At 39.5% G+C, this 19,519-nt stretch overlaps 1 protein-coding gene across 1 annotated transcript in view; it reads left to right on the forward strand.

Annotated features, from left to right (window-relative positions):
- The first annotated feature begins 166 nt into the window (after positions 1-166).
- The window catches only part of GLTSCR1L (GLTSCR1-like), a 31,912-nt gene continuing 12,559 nt past the window's right edge, over positions 167-19,519 (forward strand). The window contains exons 1-4 of the mRNA XM_009888496.1: positions 167-351; positions 14,394-14,442; positions 17,288-17,336; positions 17,419-17,487. Coding sequence (XP_009886798.1) covers positions 14,399-14,442; positions 17,288-17,336; positions 17,419-17,487 — 162 coding nt within the window. The 5' untranslated portion in view covers positions 167-351; positions 14,394-14,398. The remainder of the gene's footprint in view (positions 352-14,393; positions 14,443-17,287; positions 17,337-17,418; positions 17,488-19,519) is intronic.

Consider the following 19,519-nt stretch of genomic DNA (forward strand, 5'->3'; position numbering starts at 1 on the left):
TCTTCCTCCTCGTCGGGAAAATGGAGACACTTGGTCTCTCTCCTGGCTGTGGAGCTGGGGAGGATTTTTCTTTTCTTTTTTCCTTTTTCACTCCTGGCTTGATTTTTTCCTTTCCCCCGTCCACTCGCCGCCACCCTAATCTTGCCATTTCTTTGAGCTTGTGTCTCGGATTTGTGCCTTCTGGGGATTTATTTTTCACTCGTTTTCTCGTTTTCGGTGTCGCCAGTAGATTTGATTTTATTTGTTTGGTTATTTATTTGCAATTTCCTCTGAATGGCTCCGTGCCTCCCGCTTTTTACCCGAGGAATGGAAACGGTGCTGCTTTTTGTGGGTGCGCGAATTGCTCGGGCGGTAGGTTTGGGCTAATGCGCTTTTTTTTTTTCTTCCCCCTCCTTTTCGGAACCAAGTTTTCCTCTGTGTGGGTTTTGGGTGTTTTTTTTCCTTTTTCTTTTTCTCCTTTCCCCCCCCTTTCGAGAAAGAATATTTCGCTGTAGCGCCTCTTTATAGAACGTGACAATAAACCGTCTCTTTCTGGAGTAACCCGTTTGGGCTTTGCTGCCGGGCGGGTGTGAATCGGATCCTTTGTGCTGCTGGGATTATTTTCTGTAAAAGAAACAATGTTTTATAAGTAGTTTTTATTCGTGGCTAAAAGCGCTGGGTTGCGGAGGGGATTTTCGGAAACCCTCACAGTTCACATTTATTGGGTTACGGGGGGTGGTGGTGGTGGTGGAGGCGCCTTCAGTACTTAAATTATAATTTGTTTCTGCTGTTAATTGCAAAATTCACGTATAGGTTATGACAGAAAGCAGATCTAGCAGTGTTAAAAACCGGGCAAAACGAAACGACGTGTAGAGGGCACGTTTATATTGACTTAGAACTGTTCGTAAATAATGGCCGGGGGAAGGAGAGAGATGCGGAGGCCTTTTGCTTCCCCCCCCGTTCTCCGCTCCACTCCCGCTCGGGGCTCGGCAGTACGGCACGAAACAGGCTCGCACGGAGAGGGGAGAGGCTCCTCGGAGGATGGCCCCGGCCGTGGCCGCGCTGGGCGGCCGGCGATCGCGGTGCCGCTGCGGGTGGGAGTGGAGAGAGAGAGAGCGGGAAAGATGGCGCTGTCTGGCTTCCTGCCAGCGTTTGTTGCGCAGTTTCACTCTGACTCTCCTCCCCCCACCCCACCCCCACGGGCGCCATTTTAAGGCCCTTTCTGCTGAAGCCGCGCCGTGCGGGGCGTTGTCGTCGCGCCCCGCTCGGGCCGTGTCTCTTTCTGTGTGGGAAGCGTTACTGTCTGGGGCTGAAAAGCCTTCTCCCCGGCATCCTACAAGCTGCTTTCTTTAACCCCCCCCTCTTTCTTTCTTTAAGAAATTGCTCTAAGGGGGTTCTCCTGCGTGTGCTTTGGGGAGAGAGGTGGAAGGGTTCTTGGCTGTGGGTGGATTTGGGTACGGGTTTTTTTGGGGGGGCTGAAAGGCCCCGCCATAGTTTGTCACGGTTCATCGGTGCCTTCTCAGGGTTCTCCCATCACCCCAGTAGTCAGTGTCACCGGCCTGTGTGGCGTTCCACCGGCCTGCCTCAGAGGGGCCTGTGCTCCCGCCTGAGAGCCTGTAAGCATTGCTTCAGAGCCTCGTTTTGTATCGCTAAAATACCCGTTTCTTGTCATGGGGTACATTCAGAGTGCAAGAAGAAAAAAGATTTGAAAGAACATCCTCTTCTGTTGAATCACGACCAAAAAATACAACATATTACTAAAAAAAATAAATCCACCTTTAAAAAAATGCTGTGGTGTAGCACATAGGGCAAAGCAGTCCTCATTGAAGAGCCTTCAGTACCGCTAGAAGTGCTGGCAAAAGCAAGTAACGCTTAGGTGGGTGGGTAGGTAACTCATTTTATTGCTGTTCTCTTGGTAATTTTTTTTTGGGGGGGGAGGGCGGCACTAGGTTCTTTTCAAGTTTTCTCACTCCTTTATGTCTCACAGGAAGCAGTGCTTTTTCCAATTTATTAAAATTTGGCAGTTCCACTTTGACAGGCTTTTAAAGTTTTGGTTTGGTGCTGTGTTTTAGGGAGTGTTGAAAATGGTCTCCTATTTTTTTGATCGCAACTTTTTTCTTTTTTTTTTTTTTCTTTTACATTTCTGTGTAATCAGATCAATGCTAGTGAGGCTTGAGTTTAATACCAACAACATCTGTATTCAGGAACAGCAAGTGTGCTGCCAGACCAACTCACGCTGCGCCCACTAAGGAGTGTGGAATGCTTGTTTAGTTCTTCGTCTCATGCTTTTTGACAGATCAGAGGAAGGCTTCCCCAAGCCTCTTGCTCATTCCTGGAGGAAGGGAGATTTTTTTAAAAAGTGGGATTAAATTTAAGGCTGTTTAAATTCTTTGCCTGTTGTTGTTGAAGGGTTTTAAACGACGTTTCTATTGACACACACATTTTTATTGCTTGGAATATACTAAAAAACCTTGATAGAAACTCTCTTTTCAAAAGATTTTCTTGGGGAGAACCTTGCTAACGTTTTAGTTTTTTAAACAATACACCTGCGAAAACTGTAATTGTTTAAAAGTCTATTGAGTGTGGACTACAGTTTTTGTTCGCACATTTCAGAAATCTTATTATTACCTGAAATTCACTTTTGAAGTTATTATTTTGCATTTTTGCTAACAGTATTGGGATAAAGATAGTAAAATTTTTTAGTGGTAGTGTATTTTTATACGATAAAATTTCTCTATTATGCACTAATGTCTGGAAGATCGTGTGAAGAAATGACAAAAATGGGATAAAACCGACCAGTTTTTCTCTCAGGGCATAGTACTTGCCAGATGACTATGTATACTCTCTACTCTGACCTGATTGCATTAAAGCAAATGTATTCACATCTTAAGTTGAGATTGTTGGTGGATAGTACTTAAATATGCTAGACCTATTCTTTTTAGATCTATTTCTTTGGCCAGGTCTGAGCTTAAAAGCTTTTGCTTTTTGTTGTTGTTACAAGTAGTACTTCCTATTTGGCTTAGCTTGTGTAGGTTGGTGGGGGAGTGCAGAAGCTCGCTCTGTTGATACACTCACCCAGTTGTGCTTTCATTGGTGCCCCTTGGCTTATTCACTAGTGTGATACTTAGCCTATTTTAAGTGTGTTCTTATTTGGTTTGTACTTCGAGCGCTTGCCCTGTATATTACACCTGTATTCTTGAGTTGATAATACTCCCAGTACGTGTGGCCTTAGATGAGGTCAGTGCTACATAGTTGTGCCCTTAACAGAGATGGTGCTCCTGTAGCTAAATATTTATGTCACCTTACAGATATGCAGTCGTCTGTCCCGTGTCGTCCCCCCCCCCGTGTCCTTTTCCAGTAGAGTTCATAGTTATAGTTTAAGTAAACTGAGAGAAAAAAAACCTCAAGTCCTGCTAGTATAAGCCACATTTCCAATTTCTTCCAGGGACCCTTTCTGTATCCATAAAGTTTTGCAACAGAGGCAAGTTCGTTGTCCAGAGTTGAAGAGTTTTGCAGGCATGGATGTGTTGGTATGCTACTTGGGCATTCATTGTACTCTAGCTGTATTTTCGGAGTTTTGCTGGTATACTTCCACACCAGTTCCAGAAAAGTTGTATCTGTATAACTGCAGTTACGTTTTATAATGTGGCTCTGATGGTCAATGATCGTGCCTTTTCATACTGCATTAGGCTTGTGGTAAGTCTAATGGCTGGTGCTTTTTAGTGTAGATGTAGCAGTGAGAGCGTGAAAATGTGTCATCCCTGTCTAAGTAATAGATACAGTCTGGACATAAGAGCCTCTTTGATAATGTAGTTCATTCTGTTCAGAGTGTTGGCATAATTTCTTCTAGTAATTTTGCTGCATCTGCGCTTGAAAGGTTTTTTATGGTGACATACCCAGTCCAGCATAGACAAGGGGATTGTCTACAAAACCAACTGTGTTTTGCTTTCTTATAGTAGAGGAAAACCAGCAAGATTAATAAACTGTTTTAACATTAATTGTGACCTGCAACTGTTCTAGTTTGAAAGTTGGAATAAGCAGTATTGGTAAAGCCCTTGTTGCACCAACATAAATGCATAAACACTGACCTGAACCTAATGTTTTTTCGAGATCGTCATGTAGTTCAATGAGTACGTGTCTTTATTTTTCAAACGGTTCTTTGCCCCTGCTTTCCTTATTGAAAAAACAACTGCTGCATCTGTATCATTTTTGCTTTATTTGAGAATCTCTGAGTTCGTAGACAAAATAAAAATTAACATGATTAACTAGCACAAATAGACTATCAATTTTTTGTATTGCTTTAATTTATTTTCTTGCACTAGTTTTAAAATGTTCTAGAGCTACTTCTGATGTTACTTTGAGTAGGGGAATGCTTACCAAAAGGAAAAGAAAGTAAGTGGGCAAATCGCTGTCAAAACGTTATACAATAGCCTTTCTTTCATTGACGGTATTAAGAAAGGGGGGTGGAGTGGAGCAAGGGGAGTCCAGGGAGAAAGTTCTAACTTCAGTTTTGTAAGGGTTGATCTTGTGCCTTGTCTCAGGTGGAACTTAGAGTAGTTTTGCTGTGAACTTGATCTGAGTGGGGAATTTCAAGATGTGGTGTTGAAGCTTGAGTTTATTGAGATATGTCAACTACAGAAAATACCTTGGCCCCACCGAAATAGATGGCAAAGCATTGGCTTCAACAAGGACAAGATGGGTAGTGTGGATGATTTTCAGTCTGGTTTTGAGGGTGTCGATATGGCCTGTACTACTGAATTAGTTACATATCTGTCAATTCATTGTGTTCAAATTTCAGTTGATTTCTTGAACATAATAACTGAAAGTATAAATCTCCATTCAGCTTTAATTATTGGCAGTTGTTAGCTGATACTAGCTTGTGTGGACCAAGCCTGTGGCAAGGTAACCAGTTTTGGTTTTGTTTTTAAAATACTATGGACTAGAGTGGCAATGAAAAGGTATTAATTGGACATTGGTGTGTAAATTAAATGAGAAATGATCAGTTTGTAAGGAAGTTACATTCTGGGACTGCAGAAGTTTTTTCAGAACCTTTGAAAATTATATGCACAGAGTAAGTATGAAACACAGGTATTTTCTAGTAGAAACAATGTAAAAACATCTGAAGAACTGACTCGATGTTTATTGAAGTGTTGTGTTACACAAATAACGTACGCTAATAGCCTGTATTATTGTGTATAATAGTTTCTGGAAATACTTAAGAGCATCTAACTTCATTTGGGCAGGTGAAGATTTCTTTCCTAAGGAACAGTTGAGATTACACCTCCTTTTCCTCTTTTGGAATGAAACCAGGACCTTTCAAAATGTTCTGTGAATATTGAGATTCCTGAAGAATTGTGTACGCAGTGAAGCAGTTTAGAAGACAGCCCAAAATAGGCTGTAGCATATTGATGAGAATACTCACTGCTGGGGAGATGGGCTGAGCCGAGTGTTAAACCTGGTGAATGCCAGGTAAGCGTCCTGACCTGCAGGCTGCAAGTTACTCTGGATTTTTTTCTGTGGTTTAAAAAAGTCTGTTTCCAGATGAAAATCTTGTCAAGATTTTTGTGTTGCCGAGAGCAGCTCTGGATGCAGTACGAAAAAATTTTGTTGAATAAATTAGAAGTTCGATGCTGAACACATGTGTCTGAGGGAAACCAGATTTTAGGCAGCTGCACTGGAGGGTCACACATGTATTCAGTGTGCTTGACTGTAGCTGGATTAACCTTTGCTATCATACATACTGTTAACAATTGAACTGCACATTTTTATTTTTTTCTTAATATTTTAAAACATCACTGTAGTTTTTGGAAGCTTGATAAGTTGCCACATTTGCTAAACTCAAATCCAGATTATTTTTTTTTAATGTTATACTAAAGGGAAATAAAATGTAAGAGTTGGATAAACAACCTATTGTAGGTTGTCGGTGCTTAAGTTTGTGTTTTTTATTTGCCCTTCTGTATGTGGAGCTGGTACTTTGCAATTCTGTAAAGACCCTGCCTGTCCTCTTAGGTGTTCACCACCTGCCATATTTTAGAAACCCTGAAGATGCATAATGTCATGCCTAGCAGTTCATGAGAGATAGCACTCTTGTGTTTCTTTTCTTGTTGCTATTTATCTGACTCCCAAATAGTTCCTTTTTTTTTCATAGAGAGGTTTTGCATCATGCTTTTGAATATTTAAAATTGCAAATTTCTTATACTCTTGTTTTATACAGATGTCTTTGAAATACTTATGATTAAATTCAGTTTCACACCTGATTTCAAACATTGTAAGTTCGTCTTAATAGTACTACTCAGAATCTTGGAATCAAAACACGTTTTCATATATGTAGAAAGTTCACATTGGTATATTGTGCTGTGTTAGTAGGTTAGAATGCAAAATTTCTTACTTTGTTAGGTCGTCTTTAGAGGATACTTCCTGGTAGATTTTGCAACAGTATAGTAGTTGCTTTTCATTGATTACTCTGGAATAGAAAGTATGTGTAAGGAATAATTACATGTTGTAGAATATAAGCACAGCACGGTTTACAAGGGAGTAGTTAAATCCTTGTGTTCTACAAAGTACATTTTAAAAATTAATTTTGCTTCCTTACTCCTGTTGTCCTGAAATGACAACTCTCTGATAATTATGCCTTCTGTATTTTTGCCTGGGTAAAATTGAGAGCGAGATTTTAATTTGCAATCAAGTTTTTCAATATTTACCTCTTTTACATTGAATACTCTGTCATTATTCCACTACACATCATTTTTTACAGTAATGAGAGGGGGGAAGTGGAAATACCTCTTAGTAATTGTTTTTTATGTTCCATCTGTGTAAAAATCGGTTTCTTTAAAATGAAGGGCTTGATGTGGTGAGCAGCCCTTAAAGTTGCTCATAAAATACATGCTTGGTTAGTTATAGGAAATCTGAAATTGTCCAGTTTGAAAGATAATTAGATTGTTCAAAAGTAGCATGGACTTGAAATGTAAGAATAAAATATATGGTAATAAGGGTTTGAATTTATACTCCTTTCTTACATTCCTGTGTTGAGAGAATGCAAATGAGGTCCGGTTATTCCTGTGTAGGTAAGTTACCTTCAATGAATCCAAGGCTGCCCGTTTGTTAGGAGCCCCAGAGGTAACTGACAGTAAGTAGTTACAGCATCTTAGCAACCTGAAGTGCATACTGCTTAAATGATATGTGTTACCTAATACATGGTAAAATGGCATATTCCCCCACCCCCCCTAGTTCAGAAGCACACCGTGCAAAATATTAGCACTGTGAAAAGTAATGAGAGTCGTGGTGGAAATTTGTGTGAGGGAAGGACTTCAATTCTGGGCGTTTTGCCTCTCCAGTCAGTGTGGAATCACTTAATGCCGCTGTGATCCTTTGATGTAATTTAACAAGGGATGGATGCTTTTATTGGGTTAATAGAGTTATTTTACATCTGTATTCAAAAAGGATATGAGGGATAAAAATGTCATAAATTTGAGGTAGCACTCTGAGTTCACTGCAATAGCATTCTCTACAGTCACTATTACAGTAGTTTTGGTTTCTTCTGGTTTTGTTGTTCTAACGATTACTGTTTAATGACATGTAACACTGAGTTCACTGAAATAGCATTCTCTACAGTGACTATTACAGTAGCTTTGGTTTCTTCTGTTTTTGTTCTAACGATTACTGTTTAATGACAATGTATTTCTGCAGATATTCCACAGTGAAGTTACTATTAACGTTGGGATTGTAGATTAAAATTATGGAGAATGGTGTAGAGCAACGGAACAGTACAGAAGATTTGATGGCTCAGATCCATTATAAAGTATGACGGAGGTGTCATCAGAGAAAAAAAATGACTGGATGTGTACAAAGTCTTACTGAACTTGCGAGGATTAGTGGGCATATCTTGTAACTCAGACAGTAGTTGCTTCAGGTGCTACGTCTGCTACTGTATGCAGGTTTGATTATCTCCCACAGTAAAGCTGTAACTACAGCAGTCATTTCCTTGCTTTAAAGCATTGACTTCCAAAGGTCAGTGTTCACTCTCAGAAGTCACAGGGCAGCATGTTGCCAGTCAGGAATTGATCCCATGTAATTGCATGGAAGTTACGAGTCTGTAGATTTTTACAAGAGTTTTACAGACAAATTTATTTACTTGTGGCTTAGCAAGTTTTGGTCTTGATCGGATCACACATTTGGGAATTACTCCTCTAAATGCTGCTTTCCTAAACTTGCCACTATCTTAGGCCTCTTATAAAATGTGAAAATAATATTTTACTTCTTTGTATCTGAAGTTATGTGTTAAAGGTGTATGAAATTATAAATGACTTTGAGAAAGGAAAATAATTCTTTTGTGACAAGCTTGAATATAATTTGAGTGAATTTAAAAGCCGTTTTTTAAAGTGGTTTTGAATACTACCATTTTTTAAAATTATAAAAGTCTTGTACAGTGTATGAAGCATGTATGAATAGTTGGACTGTTTCTGGACAAATCCAGTTTTAATGACTCCGCAGGTTGTAGACCCTGCATGTGTTGCGTGATACTGTGGTTTTTGTAGCATGATGATGAAAAGTTCAGGCTGGTAAGGACCTCTGGAGGTTGTCTGGCCCTGCCCCCTGGCCTAAGCAGAACTAGCTTCAAAGGTAGGACAGGTTGGTCAGGGCCATTTGAGTTTAGAAAATTTATGAAGAGGGTGGTTCCCGCCTCTTGCTTGAGCATTCTTATTTGTTAACTTTTTTGTTTTTCTTGTATCTGGTTGGGATTTTCTGTGTTGCATGTTTTGGCTGTTGCCTCGTGTCTCACTGGGTATTGATGAGAAGAGGCTGGTGCTGCTTGTCCGAGGACCCCTTTTAGCTAGTGGCAGACTGCAGGTGGTTGAAGAAATGTAGTTCCCTCAGCCTTTCTTAGTGTCATGTGCCTGTAAGGATTTTATTGGCGCTCTGCTGGACTCTCTCAAGTTTTTCTGTATTTCTGTTAAAAGGGTGTGTGCGCGGCAACACTGGACCCAGTATTTCAGGTGGGAGCTCAGAAGTGCTGAGAGGGAAATAATTGCTTCCATTGACCTGCTGCCTGCACTACAGCTAACGTGAGTGGTGTCTATTAACTATGTGTGCGGCTACAGCCTGACAGGCGCTTTAAGCTGGCTGAAGCACTGCTGCCTTCCTCCATGCTTAACTACCCAGCTCCCTCATGCCCGTTCCCTCTCTTGTGCTGGCACTGGCACAGTTGTAGCCTCGTGGCAAGCCGGAACCAAATCAAGAAGCTAATCCAAGTAGAAATAGATCAGTGTATTCTGTCAGATCGGTTTTCTGTTCCAGGTGACTGTTCAAAGCCGTGATCTGACTTGGGGATGGTGGATGAGAGGGGCGCAGGACCGCTCTCTTCCTCTCTTGTTGGTCTTTGTAGTAGGTGAGAGTGTTGAAAGGGAGGCAGAGGCTTTAAGGCCAAGTAATAACAGTGCCCCAGAGGACTGGCCTACATAGCTGGGATTTCCTTGTCAGTTTTATTACTTTCACCTTTTCTTACTTTCTGTTTGGGAGCGTGTGATAAAGGGCACTCTGGTTACCAATTTCCCAGAAGGGACAGGCAGCGCTGCTTCCACAAGTACGTGTGACCCAAATTCAAGTGTGCGCTGGGTTCACCAGCGCTGCAATAGCAGGGGTACGAAATAAAACAGTAGAGGCTTTGCTAATAATAAGTTACAGGGAATATCTGTGCTGGGTTGTGACTAATTAGTAAGGATTGCCCTTTGTAAATTAGTTGGGTATGCCAGCAGGTCTGAGTTTGGCCTACTTAACAGATTTTTTTTGTGGGGTTTTTTTTTTTTTTTTAAAGGCACTGTAGAATGGTATTGACAACACCTAGGTATTTGTTAGGCTAAATTGTAACAGCTCTCCAGCAGCTAGTGTGACTCTTCCTCATATGTGTTTTCCCTCAGCTGACTCTAGTGTGGGCTCTTGTCAAGCCCTGGGTGCACTGGTGGGCCCCGATGGCCCAGGCAAGCCTCACCTGGAGCCTCCACTCACACCCCTTGCCCAGGGGCTGAAGACCCATCAACTGGTCCGAATACAGAAGTGAGTCGATCTTCAAGAGTTTAGGACAGTGGTCTCCAATTGTTTTTGATCACACACCCCTATCAGTAGAATTTTTTCAAACATGCACCCCCAAGATATGTACATTTATTTACAAATTATATGGATGTACTACTGAGGTTCTAATATTTTCTTCCTGCACCCCACTGGCTTGTCTTGTGCACCCCCTGTGGTGCACACACCCCACTTTGGAGACCTCTGATCTAGGCTACGTTAACTCTAGTCCTCTAATTCCATTCATTGTGTCAAGTTTTATTTTCAAACTGCCTTGGTTTAATATGGTTTATACCCATTTAGAATCATAGAATGGTTTATGTTGGAAAGGACCTTAAAGATCATTGAGTTCCAACCTCCCTGCCATGGGCAGGGACACCTCCCACTAGACCAGGTTGCCCAAGGCCACGTCCAGCGTGGCCTTGAACACCTCCAGGGATGGGGCATCTGCAACTTCTCTGGGCAACCTGTTAGTGACTGATGTCAATGACTGATTTCATACATCAGTCATTGATTGGCCCACTATATGTTAACAAACAGTGAGAAAGACAATTTGTATAACTTGTGTATAGAAAAACTGAAAAGATAGTCAGCAAGAAAAGCAGCAAACTTTTCTACCATTTGTGCTGTAGAAAGCGTGTTAGAAAATTTAACAGGATAGGCCGGCATTTATTAATGCACTTTTAAATGATCATCTGTGTCAAGGTCACATGTTGCTAAAGTTGCCTCCTTTTCTAAATAGACTGAATGAGTTAGTTGCTTTTGGGTGTGCAAGGACTTGGTCTGATTGTGCCCCTCCTCTGTTGCTGTCCTGAAGTTAACAGGACACTAATGCTCACAGAAAATCTGCATCGGTTAAAAAGATTTGAACCTGCAGTTACATGGCTAGGTAGATCGTGGGTATGTGTGGCAAAATAGCAACAGAATTTAGTCTAAATAGGTAGGTTTGTGGCTTGTTTGTGATCTAGATTGTTCTTTCACAGACCATATACCCCTACGTGTGCTGTTTAAATTGCGTGTTGGTCCTGTGGTATTTCACAAAAGCAATGTCGTTCAGCGTCACGTTAGTCTAGTGTTACCTACCTATCATTTGTGGGGTTATTGAGATGGTAGCAGTCTGTCTGTGCTTTATTGGCAGTTTTCAGGGTGCAGGAGCCCCTTAGGCTGCCAAAGGTGATCAGAACAACTTCTGAATGTAGCAAGAGCTGTTTGTATAAGTGTGTTTGTGGCTTTGTGATGGTACATTGAACAGCTGTATAAAAACTTCGTAATGGTTTTACACAGACCAGGTCTTTGGTAAACTGTCATTAAAAAAAAAAAAGGTGACAAAATATTTCTTTTTCATGTGTGTATAGAATTCTAATAGTGATGACAAGAATGTTGTTAAAGCTTGTTAGGAGGGATGCACTTCTGGAGGGGACTGGTTGTGATTCTTAATGTTTATCAAAAATGTAGCTGTTGTCTTTGGGTTTTACTGTCTGTAGTAAACTGGTAGGAGTTTACATTTACAGTATGTTGGGTAAATATTTCTTCTGTCGTATTTGGGAAATGAGGAAAACCAACAAATTATTTAGTAAAGCCAACTGCATGTTCAGATAAAGGACTCAATAGTGAAGAATATGTATTACCATTAAGATTTTCTCTCATTGGTGTTTTCATGCAATTTATTTTCTTTCTGATCATTATATTCAGGTTTTCAAGAGTTTAGTGAACTTAGAAAATTTGTCTTATTTGTGGTGGTAGTTTTAATACCTACAGGAGTACTGATTGAATGGAGTTCTGTGTGGTCACTTTTCATAATGTTGAACCCTTACTGTAGTATAGTCACAGCAAATATTTGGATTGGTAAAGCAAAGACATTTTATTTTATTTAAATAATGATGTCAGTATTGCCATATGGGATGGTATGCGCTTTTCAAAAGTAGGCATGCAGTGCAAAAACAAAGATCCTGTTGAGTTTTGATAGAGCTGATTTTTACTTTTGGTTAGTTAGGAGTGTTTGAAACCTTGCTCTTGAGAGATGGAGATGCTGTTTAGCTGTTAGAGGAAATAACAGCTTTCTGTAAGTAGTACTAACAGTGCAGTTAAAGCAGAATGCTAATCACTTAATGCTCATCTCTTATTAATTTGTTCTTACTAATGCACATGTACCTTTAAATTTCCTAACATCATAAAATGTCATGTTATTTGTTTAGTCTTAAATTGCAAGATCAGTGCTCATGCTGGTGGCTGTATGCGACAGTGAGCAGATGTGCTACTGAATCATGGGAGAAATTATTTTTCTTAAGATGCATAATCACTTCATGAATGCTGATTTTGTCAACATTTGAGGTAGTTCTCTGTAGCCATGATTTGTTTTCCTCTTGTCCCAGAGAGGTGATACTGAGGGATCCTTGTAGTGATGTATCCTCTTGTTCTCCTTCAACCTCTCTGTAAGCCAAAGCACAGGAGATTGAAGAAAAAATCTGAATGAGGCTACACAGTATAGAGGATAGGGTGTCCTCTGCTAGTTAAAATGGGAACCAGTTTCAGAATCAGTGGAGTATAGAAAAACGTCAGGAAAGAGGTTACAGAGTCACAGGACAGCTGAGGTGGGAAGGGAGGTCTGGAGATCACCTCATCCAGTGTCCTGCTCACAGCAGCCTCGGCCAGAGCAGGATGCTCAGGGCTGTGGTCCAGCTGTGTTCTGGGTATCTCCAAGGATAGAGACTCTATAACCTTGCTGGGTGACCTGTGCCGGTGTCTGACTACTCTCAGAATTTAAAAAAAAAACAACATAAAATAATTGTGTTCAAATAGATTTTTTTTGTTTGTTTGTTTCAATTTGTGCCCTGTGCCTCCTGTTCGTTCACTGGATACCAATGAGAAGAGTTTGGCTCAGTCTTCTTTACACCCTCCTGCCAGGACTTTATACACTGGGATGAGATTTCCCCATAGCTCCAGGCGGGGAACAGTCCTGGTGCTTTCAGCCTCCTGTGTAACAGATGCTCCAGTCCCTTCATTGTCTTAGTCATTATGGAGATCTGCATGAGGGAGAGCCTGAAGAATGATTCATGTGGATCTGGTCAGGGAGAGTAAGTTTCTATTTGGCCAGAAGTAAAAGAGAGAGCAAAATGAATCACAGCCAAAAGTATATTAATACATTTGAGTGATAAGTATGATAGCAGACTTTTTAAGGGAAGTTGAGGAAAAAACAAACATGAAATGCACAGTGATCAGTTTGATCTAATTAGAAAATACTGTGAAGGTGAGATTGGATAACTAAATGGAAGCCAGGGTACCAAGAGGTTTAGAAAATGCTAGCATCAGTTGGTAATTGAACTGGTGGATTAGATGAGATCATTAAAGAGAGAATAAGGGACCATAAAATGGTCCTGAGAGTTTTGGACAGGGAAAAGGGAGAAGGTACAGTCTCTGATGACATTCTGAGAGTGGTGGTCAACAGGAGAACCAGGGTATGTGAACAGAAGCTTTGGAGGAACAGCAATTGGAGGGAAGAGGGATGGAATGTGTTTGGTGGCACCTGACCGAGTAGGCAATGCGTAAGAGAGTTAGTGGTCATGGTGTTGTGAGGCTAAAAAAACCCTGCACCCAATGAGTAGATGCTTACATTCAGTTTGGCTAAGGCAAATGAATTCCACGCCTATTGTTAAAAGGATTGTCAGCACTCTGTACTGTTAATCACAAGTTTGGTTAAGTAGTCTTCTGAGAATTGTTGAGGAGAAACCGGAAATGGCCATATTGTCACTGGCAATAGCTAAGAAAGGTATGCTGGCAAATGGTGTTCTTTTTAATGCTTTGTAATGTCTTGGCTATAGTTTTGGTTCTAGCCTGTAACATCACTGTCATGATACCGGCCTATATTTGTTTACCTTTTTGGCTGGTCAGTATTGCAACCACTAATTTGTAATGGTCTTTGTAGGTTCTATAGTGTTTGGTTATTCCCACACCGGAAGTAAATTCCTGTAGAAGCATTTTAATTGGAGTCTTGAGATTGCATTCAGGGTTGATTTTTTTTTTTTTACTGCTTTTTAAAGTCATACAAGTAGTGTTTAATCAGTTTGCTTAATCATCGGTCTTTCTCCAATTCAAAATTCTAAAAAAAACCCTAAATGGTAAAACATTGCATGGGATTTTGTGTATCATTACCCGTGACCGAATTTGATTTTGAGATAAATCAGTGGACCTCTGTAGAAGGTGCAGGTTTATTTAAGAACTTTGCCAATAGTAGACAACTGTAGACATAAATTGTTTAATAAAAAATATTGAGGTATTCTAAATTGGTTTTATTGTTGAAAGCAATCTTTTGTCTGATACATATCAAATATCTATCCTCTCCCTTTTTGTTGTAGTTGTCATGGATGATGACGATGATGAATCCTGTCTCCTTGATCTTATTGGGTAAGTTTTTCTTAAGCAATTCTTCAAAACAATTTTGCAAAATCATCTTCTGGAAGGTGATTCTATCTCAGTATTGTCTCAAGACTAGGTGACTTGCAAAGGAAATGAGTAGCAATGCTTGCCTTCCTCCATGTGGAGCTGTGTGTATCACAAAGCCTTCAGTCTGAGTGCGTGCTAGCTGACAGTCCAGTTGCTGGCATTGTCCTCAAGAGAGGCTAAGGAATGAGTGCGTATGGAGGCTGGATTCTCTTCTCAGCTAGTGGTAATATCAGGTGAATGTTGAAGCCTGTTGCTAGGGATGTTGTTACAAACTTCATTGCAAGGAACTATACTTTTTGATTAAAAAAGTAAAGATCTCAATTTTTTGAGTAGTGGAACTAGGTAATTTGTTAACATTATGCTTGTATTTTAAAGGGAAAAGTAAAATTATTATTAATTATAAATACTTAATTTCTACTAATAACATGTATTTGCATAAAAATGTTAGAAAAATAGAATTGCTACCCAGTACTGTTCAGTATTCAGAACAAACAAGAATGTGTCAGCATTTTGCTCAAAGATACTTGATTTTAATAAAATTGGTGCTATTAGTGGTGATAGTGTGCCCCCCCCCGCCATTATTTCCTTAACAGATTTACTTGGAGGTTTATAATTCTATATGGGAATCTCAAAAAATAATTAGGCTAGCTGAAGGATGAGCAAGATTTTTGTAGATTGTATATGCGACACGTTACCTTCCTTTCACTAACACTCATGTCAGTATTCAAGAACAGATTATATGCTGTAGTGCATTTAAGACATAAGAAGAAAATTGAACGTTTCATATATGACACTGTTCAAACTCTGCCAGAAATTAGTATGACATCAGTCTCATAGCAGCTACTAAAAGAGTGTCTCCGCTTCATACAAGAATTTATTACTGTCTTAAATGTAGTAAATAAATAGACCTTTTACCTTGCTTACATACTCAAAGCTTCCAGTGAAACCAGTGAGAGCTTTAACTTTAGAAAAAACCAAAATATCAACACAGCGGCTGCTGTAATTTGGGGGTTACTCTGTGGGTGCTATAGCAAAAGCATCGCCAGTAATGGCTTGCAGTTATATTCTGTCAAGTATACTGTGCAAGATTACTGATTGTAGCCATATGAAAACACATCCTGCTTGGAACATAAAGATGATAATTGACTGCATGGGACAATTAAGTGCTCTGTCATGAGCATGAATCACGAGGATCCTGGTACAAGTTCACAGGTGGTCCAGAAAATGAAGTGCTCTCTATAAAGATGAGTGTTTGTGTGAAAAATTACAATATTCTTCCTACTGCTGGCAGCAATTATTGTCTTAAGCATCTAGAAGAATGGAAGACAGCATTTTATTTTCCATCTGATCTTTGATTTCGGTAAGTGCCTTCTAAAATTCCTTCCTTACTAAAGACAATATTTAAGGTGATGAAGTGTTCTTCATTTTTAATTGCGTTTTTCATGATTTAAAGCCAGTGGGTGTAATGAGTATTAAATGGTCTGGTTATTTATCAATAAAACTCATAAGCATGATAGAGCCCTGTATGAGATGATGATTTCTGTTCTCCCTAATTCTTGAAATTTAGTGTAATGTACTATGAAAAAGACATTTTTGTTTGAAAATATGTGTAACTACTTCTGTGTTGTAAGCGTAATTGTACCGTAAAGTCCTTTCCAAGTACTGTCTGTTCAACATGTCTTTTGTAAACACATGAATGCAGTTTGGTTTTTAAGTGGAAAAAAAGAGGAATAGAGGTTTATTTGTGCTTTTAGAAGAGTGGTTGTAAACCTGAAAGATCTTTAACTTGTTCCCTCTTTATTTTCTACGATCCAGAGAGAAGGAGAGATGTTTTGAATTAATATTTTTTTACACGAGAATCTCCTGCTTCGCGAGAATGTTTTATTATTACTTGTTAATCAATAAAGATGTTTTAAAATAAAAAAGCTCCATGTCATTTTACTCTTCATGCTAATGGACGTGTTGGGAAATACTCTGTAATTGTTGTATTAAAATAATCCCATTTAACACCGTCTTTTAATGTTTTTTACTGGGTCTATATGTGCAGTTGCATTAATGCATTTTTTGATTTGTTTGAATTTCCAACACTCATTCTGTCAGATCACATTTTTAATCTGAGTTTTATTCAGTGATAGTGCTAAGTTAATGAAATGCACTGAAATTGCGTTTCATAATATTTAATCGGTTATTTCTGTGGTTGATTACACTTGGAAAAGCCACTGCTTTTTTCGTGAAGTGAAGGCACTAACTCTAGCAAGCGTAATTTTTTCTTAACTTATGTTAAGGGTGGCAGAAAACATGTTAAAGATTCAGGTTTGTAGATAACCCTGTTGACTTAGATACTAGCTAAATGGGCGTTATAGTTCATTTCTGTAGAAGAGATGGTACCTGCTTTTAGTTCTCATTCATTTGGTGGTAGTATTTTCCTTAGATTTTGTACTATGTGTTTTCATAAATTACTGTGTGTTGTAAGAGAATATGAGTAATACCCCTCATAAAGGGGAAGTAAAGTAGAATGCAACTACAGTTTTGTGATGAACATAATTTATTGCTTGAAATGCGTTGGTACAATGACAACAAATATGATCAATATCTGAAAATTGTGCTGATACAGAAACACAAATCCTCAGATGATACAAACTTTCAGCTTTGCATTAGAGTCAGTGAAATAAATGTGTTTTTACTATAAACCTGATTTATGCGAATACGGTATCTGACTTAGTTAAATTAGCCTTATTAGTAGAAAGAGCTTCTTAAAAGTGGTAACCTCTTTCTTTTTTTTTTTTTTTTTTTCCCCACCCTTAAGGGACCCACAGGCACTGAATTATTTTCTACATGGACCTAGTAGTAAATCTGTAAGTAGCATTCCTGTGTATTAGACATACTTAAATTTCATTGAGTGTATTATTTCTAAACATGATTTTTGTCCTTTACCAGAGCAATGAAGACTTGACTAATGCAGAATATTCTGTAGCCAACTCAAATTCAATTTTCGCCAACTCCAATGTAAGTGGTCAGGAGAGAAATTACATTTGTATTGAGATTGCATGCTTCTGTTATGACTTTAGTTGGTTTTTATAAAACTAAATGAAGTAGATGTGGGTTTTGACCTTTTTCATATGAAAATTCTAAATGCTAACATAGAACCACCTCATGCTGTAAGTATTTCATTGGGTTTTCAGTGGGGAATTAATCAAAAGGTACTGCACTGTTGGGCCATGTTTTGCAAATGCATAAACCAGCTTGCTGAGCAGTGAAAACACTCTCCGGTGTAACTCTCTCCAGTAAACTGGACTTGTAATTTTAGTGATTGTAGATGCAGTAGTGCTCCAATGTAGACCTTAAAAGTTAGTCATTCATACATTTCCTATGTACGTTAGGATGGTTTTTTTTTCTTATTTCTGAGTAGAATCTGAGCTAGCAGTTTTTTAAAATTAATGAATGGGGTTTTTTTGTTCTTTAGACTGAATAGCTGCCTTGGGATCTTCCCTTCCTGTGACTTTGGTGTTAGGGAAGTCTCTTTAGGATTGGGTCATTAGGTGTTGCAAGCAGTCTTCAGTATTCTTGCTTTCCAGGAGTGTATTGCAGCCCTGGATGAAGTTTTACCCAGTGAGGTTGTGGATCCCCGTCCTTGGAGATAAAGCCAAGGCTGATCTGCTCTAGTGCTGGTGATAGTCTTGCTTTGAGTAGAAGCTTGGACTAGATGACTTCCAGACACCCCTTCTTAACCATGTTCCTTTGATTTCATTGGTGTGTTTTTTTAAAAAAATGAATAATTCATCCCACAATTCAGTTATCTGAATACATAAAATAGGGTTTCCTTGGTGATTCCTCTTTCTGTTGTGGTGGTGTCTTGATTCTGTCTTTTTGTCCTGTGTTCCTAACAGATATGTGGATATGCCTGTAGGTGTGTAGGGACCTTACATGATTAGCATAAATAAATCCTGAAAACTGTTTATCTGTCCGTAGAGAACTAATGACTTTCCTATAGCCACAGTAGTATGATGTGAAGTGTTTGCTCTGTCCCTCCCCTTTCAATATCATTATTAAATATTGTAGAAGAATCATACGTTGAGTGACAGTTCTGTTTCCAGATAAGCTGGTTGAGCTAATGGTGGGGGAGTGGGGTGCCAACAGTAATAAGGTGTGCCCAATTTTCAGCTAATTGAGAACAGTGGCTTTCATGGGACCAGGGTACCGGTTTAGCCATTATTGGACAGTGGTTTCCTGTATGCAACATGGCAGAGGTGGGTTTGAGGACTCATCCTTGGAAAAATGAGGTTATGGGGGGGAAAAAGGGTGACATATGACATGCATTTGTCATAGCCTACACTTCCTAGTTGTTTTTTGTAGAGATTCTTCTGATAAGCACGAGTAGGTGGGCAGGAGTCAGGGGTGTATTTCTGGTCTATTTTCAGAAAGTGAGTTTTTGGAGGATTTTTGAGAGGGAGTGGGAGATTCAGGTGGGATTATTGCATAGGGAGTAGCAGTTGGGAGAAACAAAAACATTTGGTATATGAGATTGGAGGGTTAGGTAATCTAGAAGGCAGGGATCAGAGGAGCAGGGATTTCTAGCGTGTATTCCTAGGATGACTTCCTGTATTTTCATTCTCCAGCACTTGTTCCTCTTGTGCTCTGTTCTCATCCTTTTGTATGCCATCTTCTCTTCCCTCCCTCCTTCCCATGAGCCTTGTGCTGACCTAAGTGAATGACTTGATTGCAGAGATAGATTCTTATAGTGCATTGTGAATGAACAAGTGGTATCTAAAATACAAATATAGGTGGTTTCACAGTCCCTTCTTATAGTGTAAGGTACCTGAAAAGTTAAAGGCTTCTGAGTTTTTTTTGTCATTGAAATTTTTGCAGATACTGAAAGTTCTGTCTTTGTATGCATTCAGAATTGCTACCATGAAGTAGGATTGACTGTCTTGCTGTCCATCTCATGCCTTTCAGTGGCAGAGTTTACAAATTCAATGGCAAGGGTTCAGTGCCTCAGCTGGTAAGCATGCGCAGCCAACACCTAACACAAACAAGATTA

The sequence above is a fragment of the Charadrius vociferus genome, unplaced genomic scaffold (assembly GCF_000708025.1).
Source record: "Charadrius vociferus isolate BGI_N301 unplaced genomic scaffold, ASM70802v2 scaffold340, whole genome shotgun sequence".
Lineage (NCBI taxonomy): Eukaryota > Metazoa > Chordata > Aves > Charadriiformes > Charadriidae > Charadrius > Charadrius vociferus.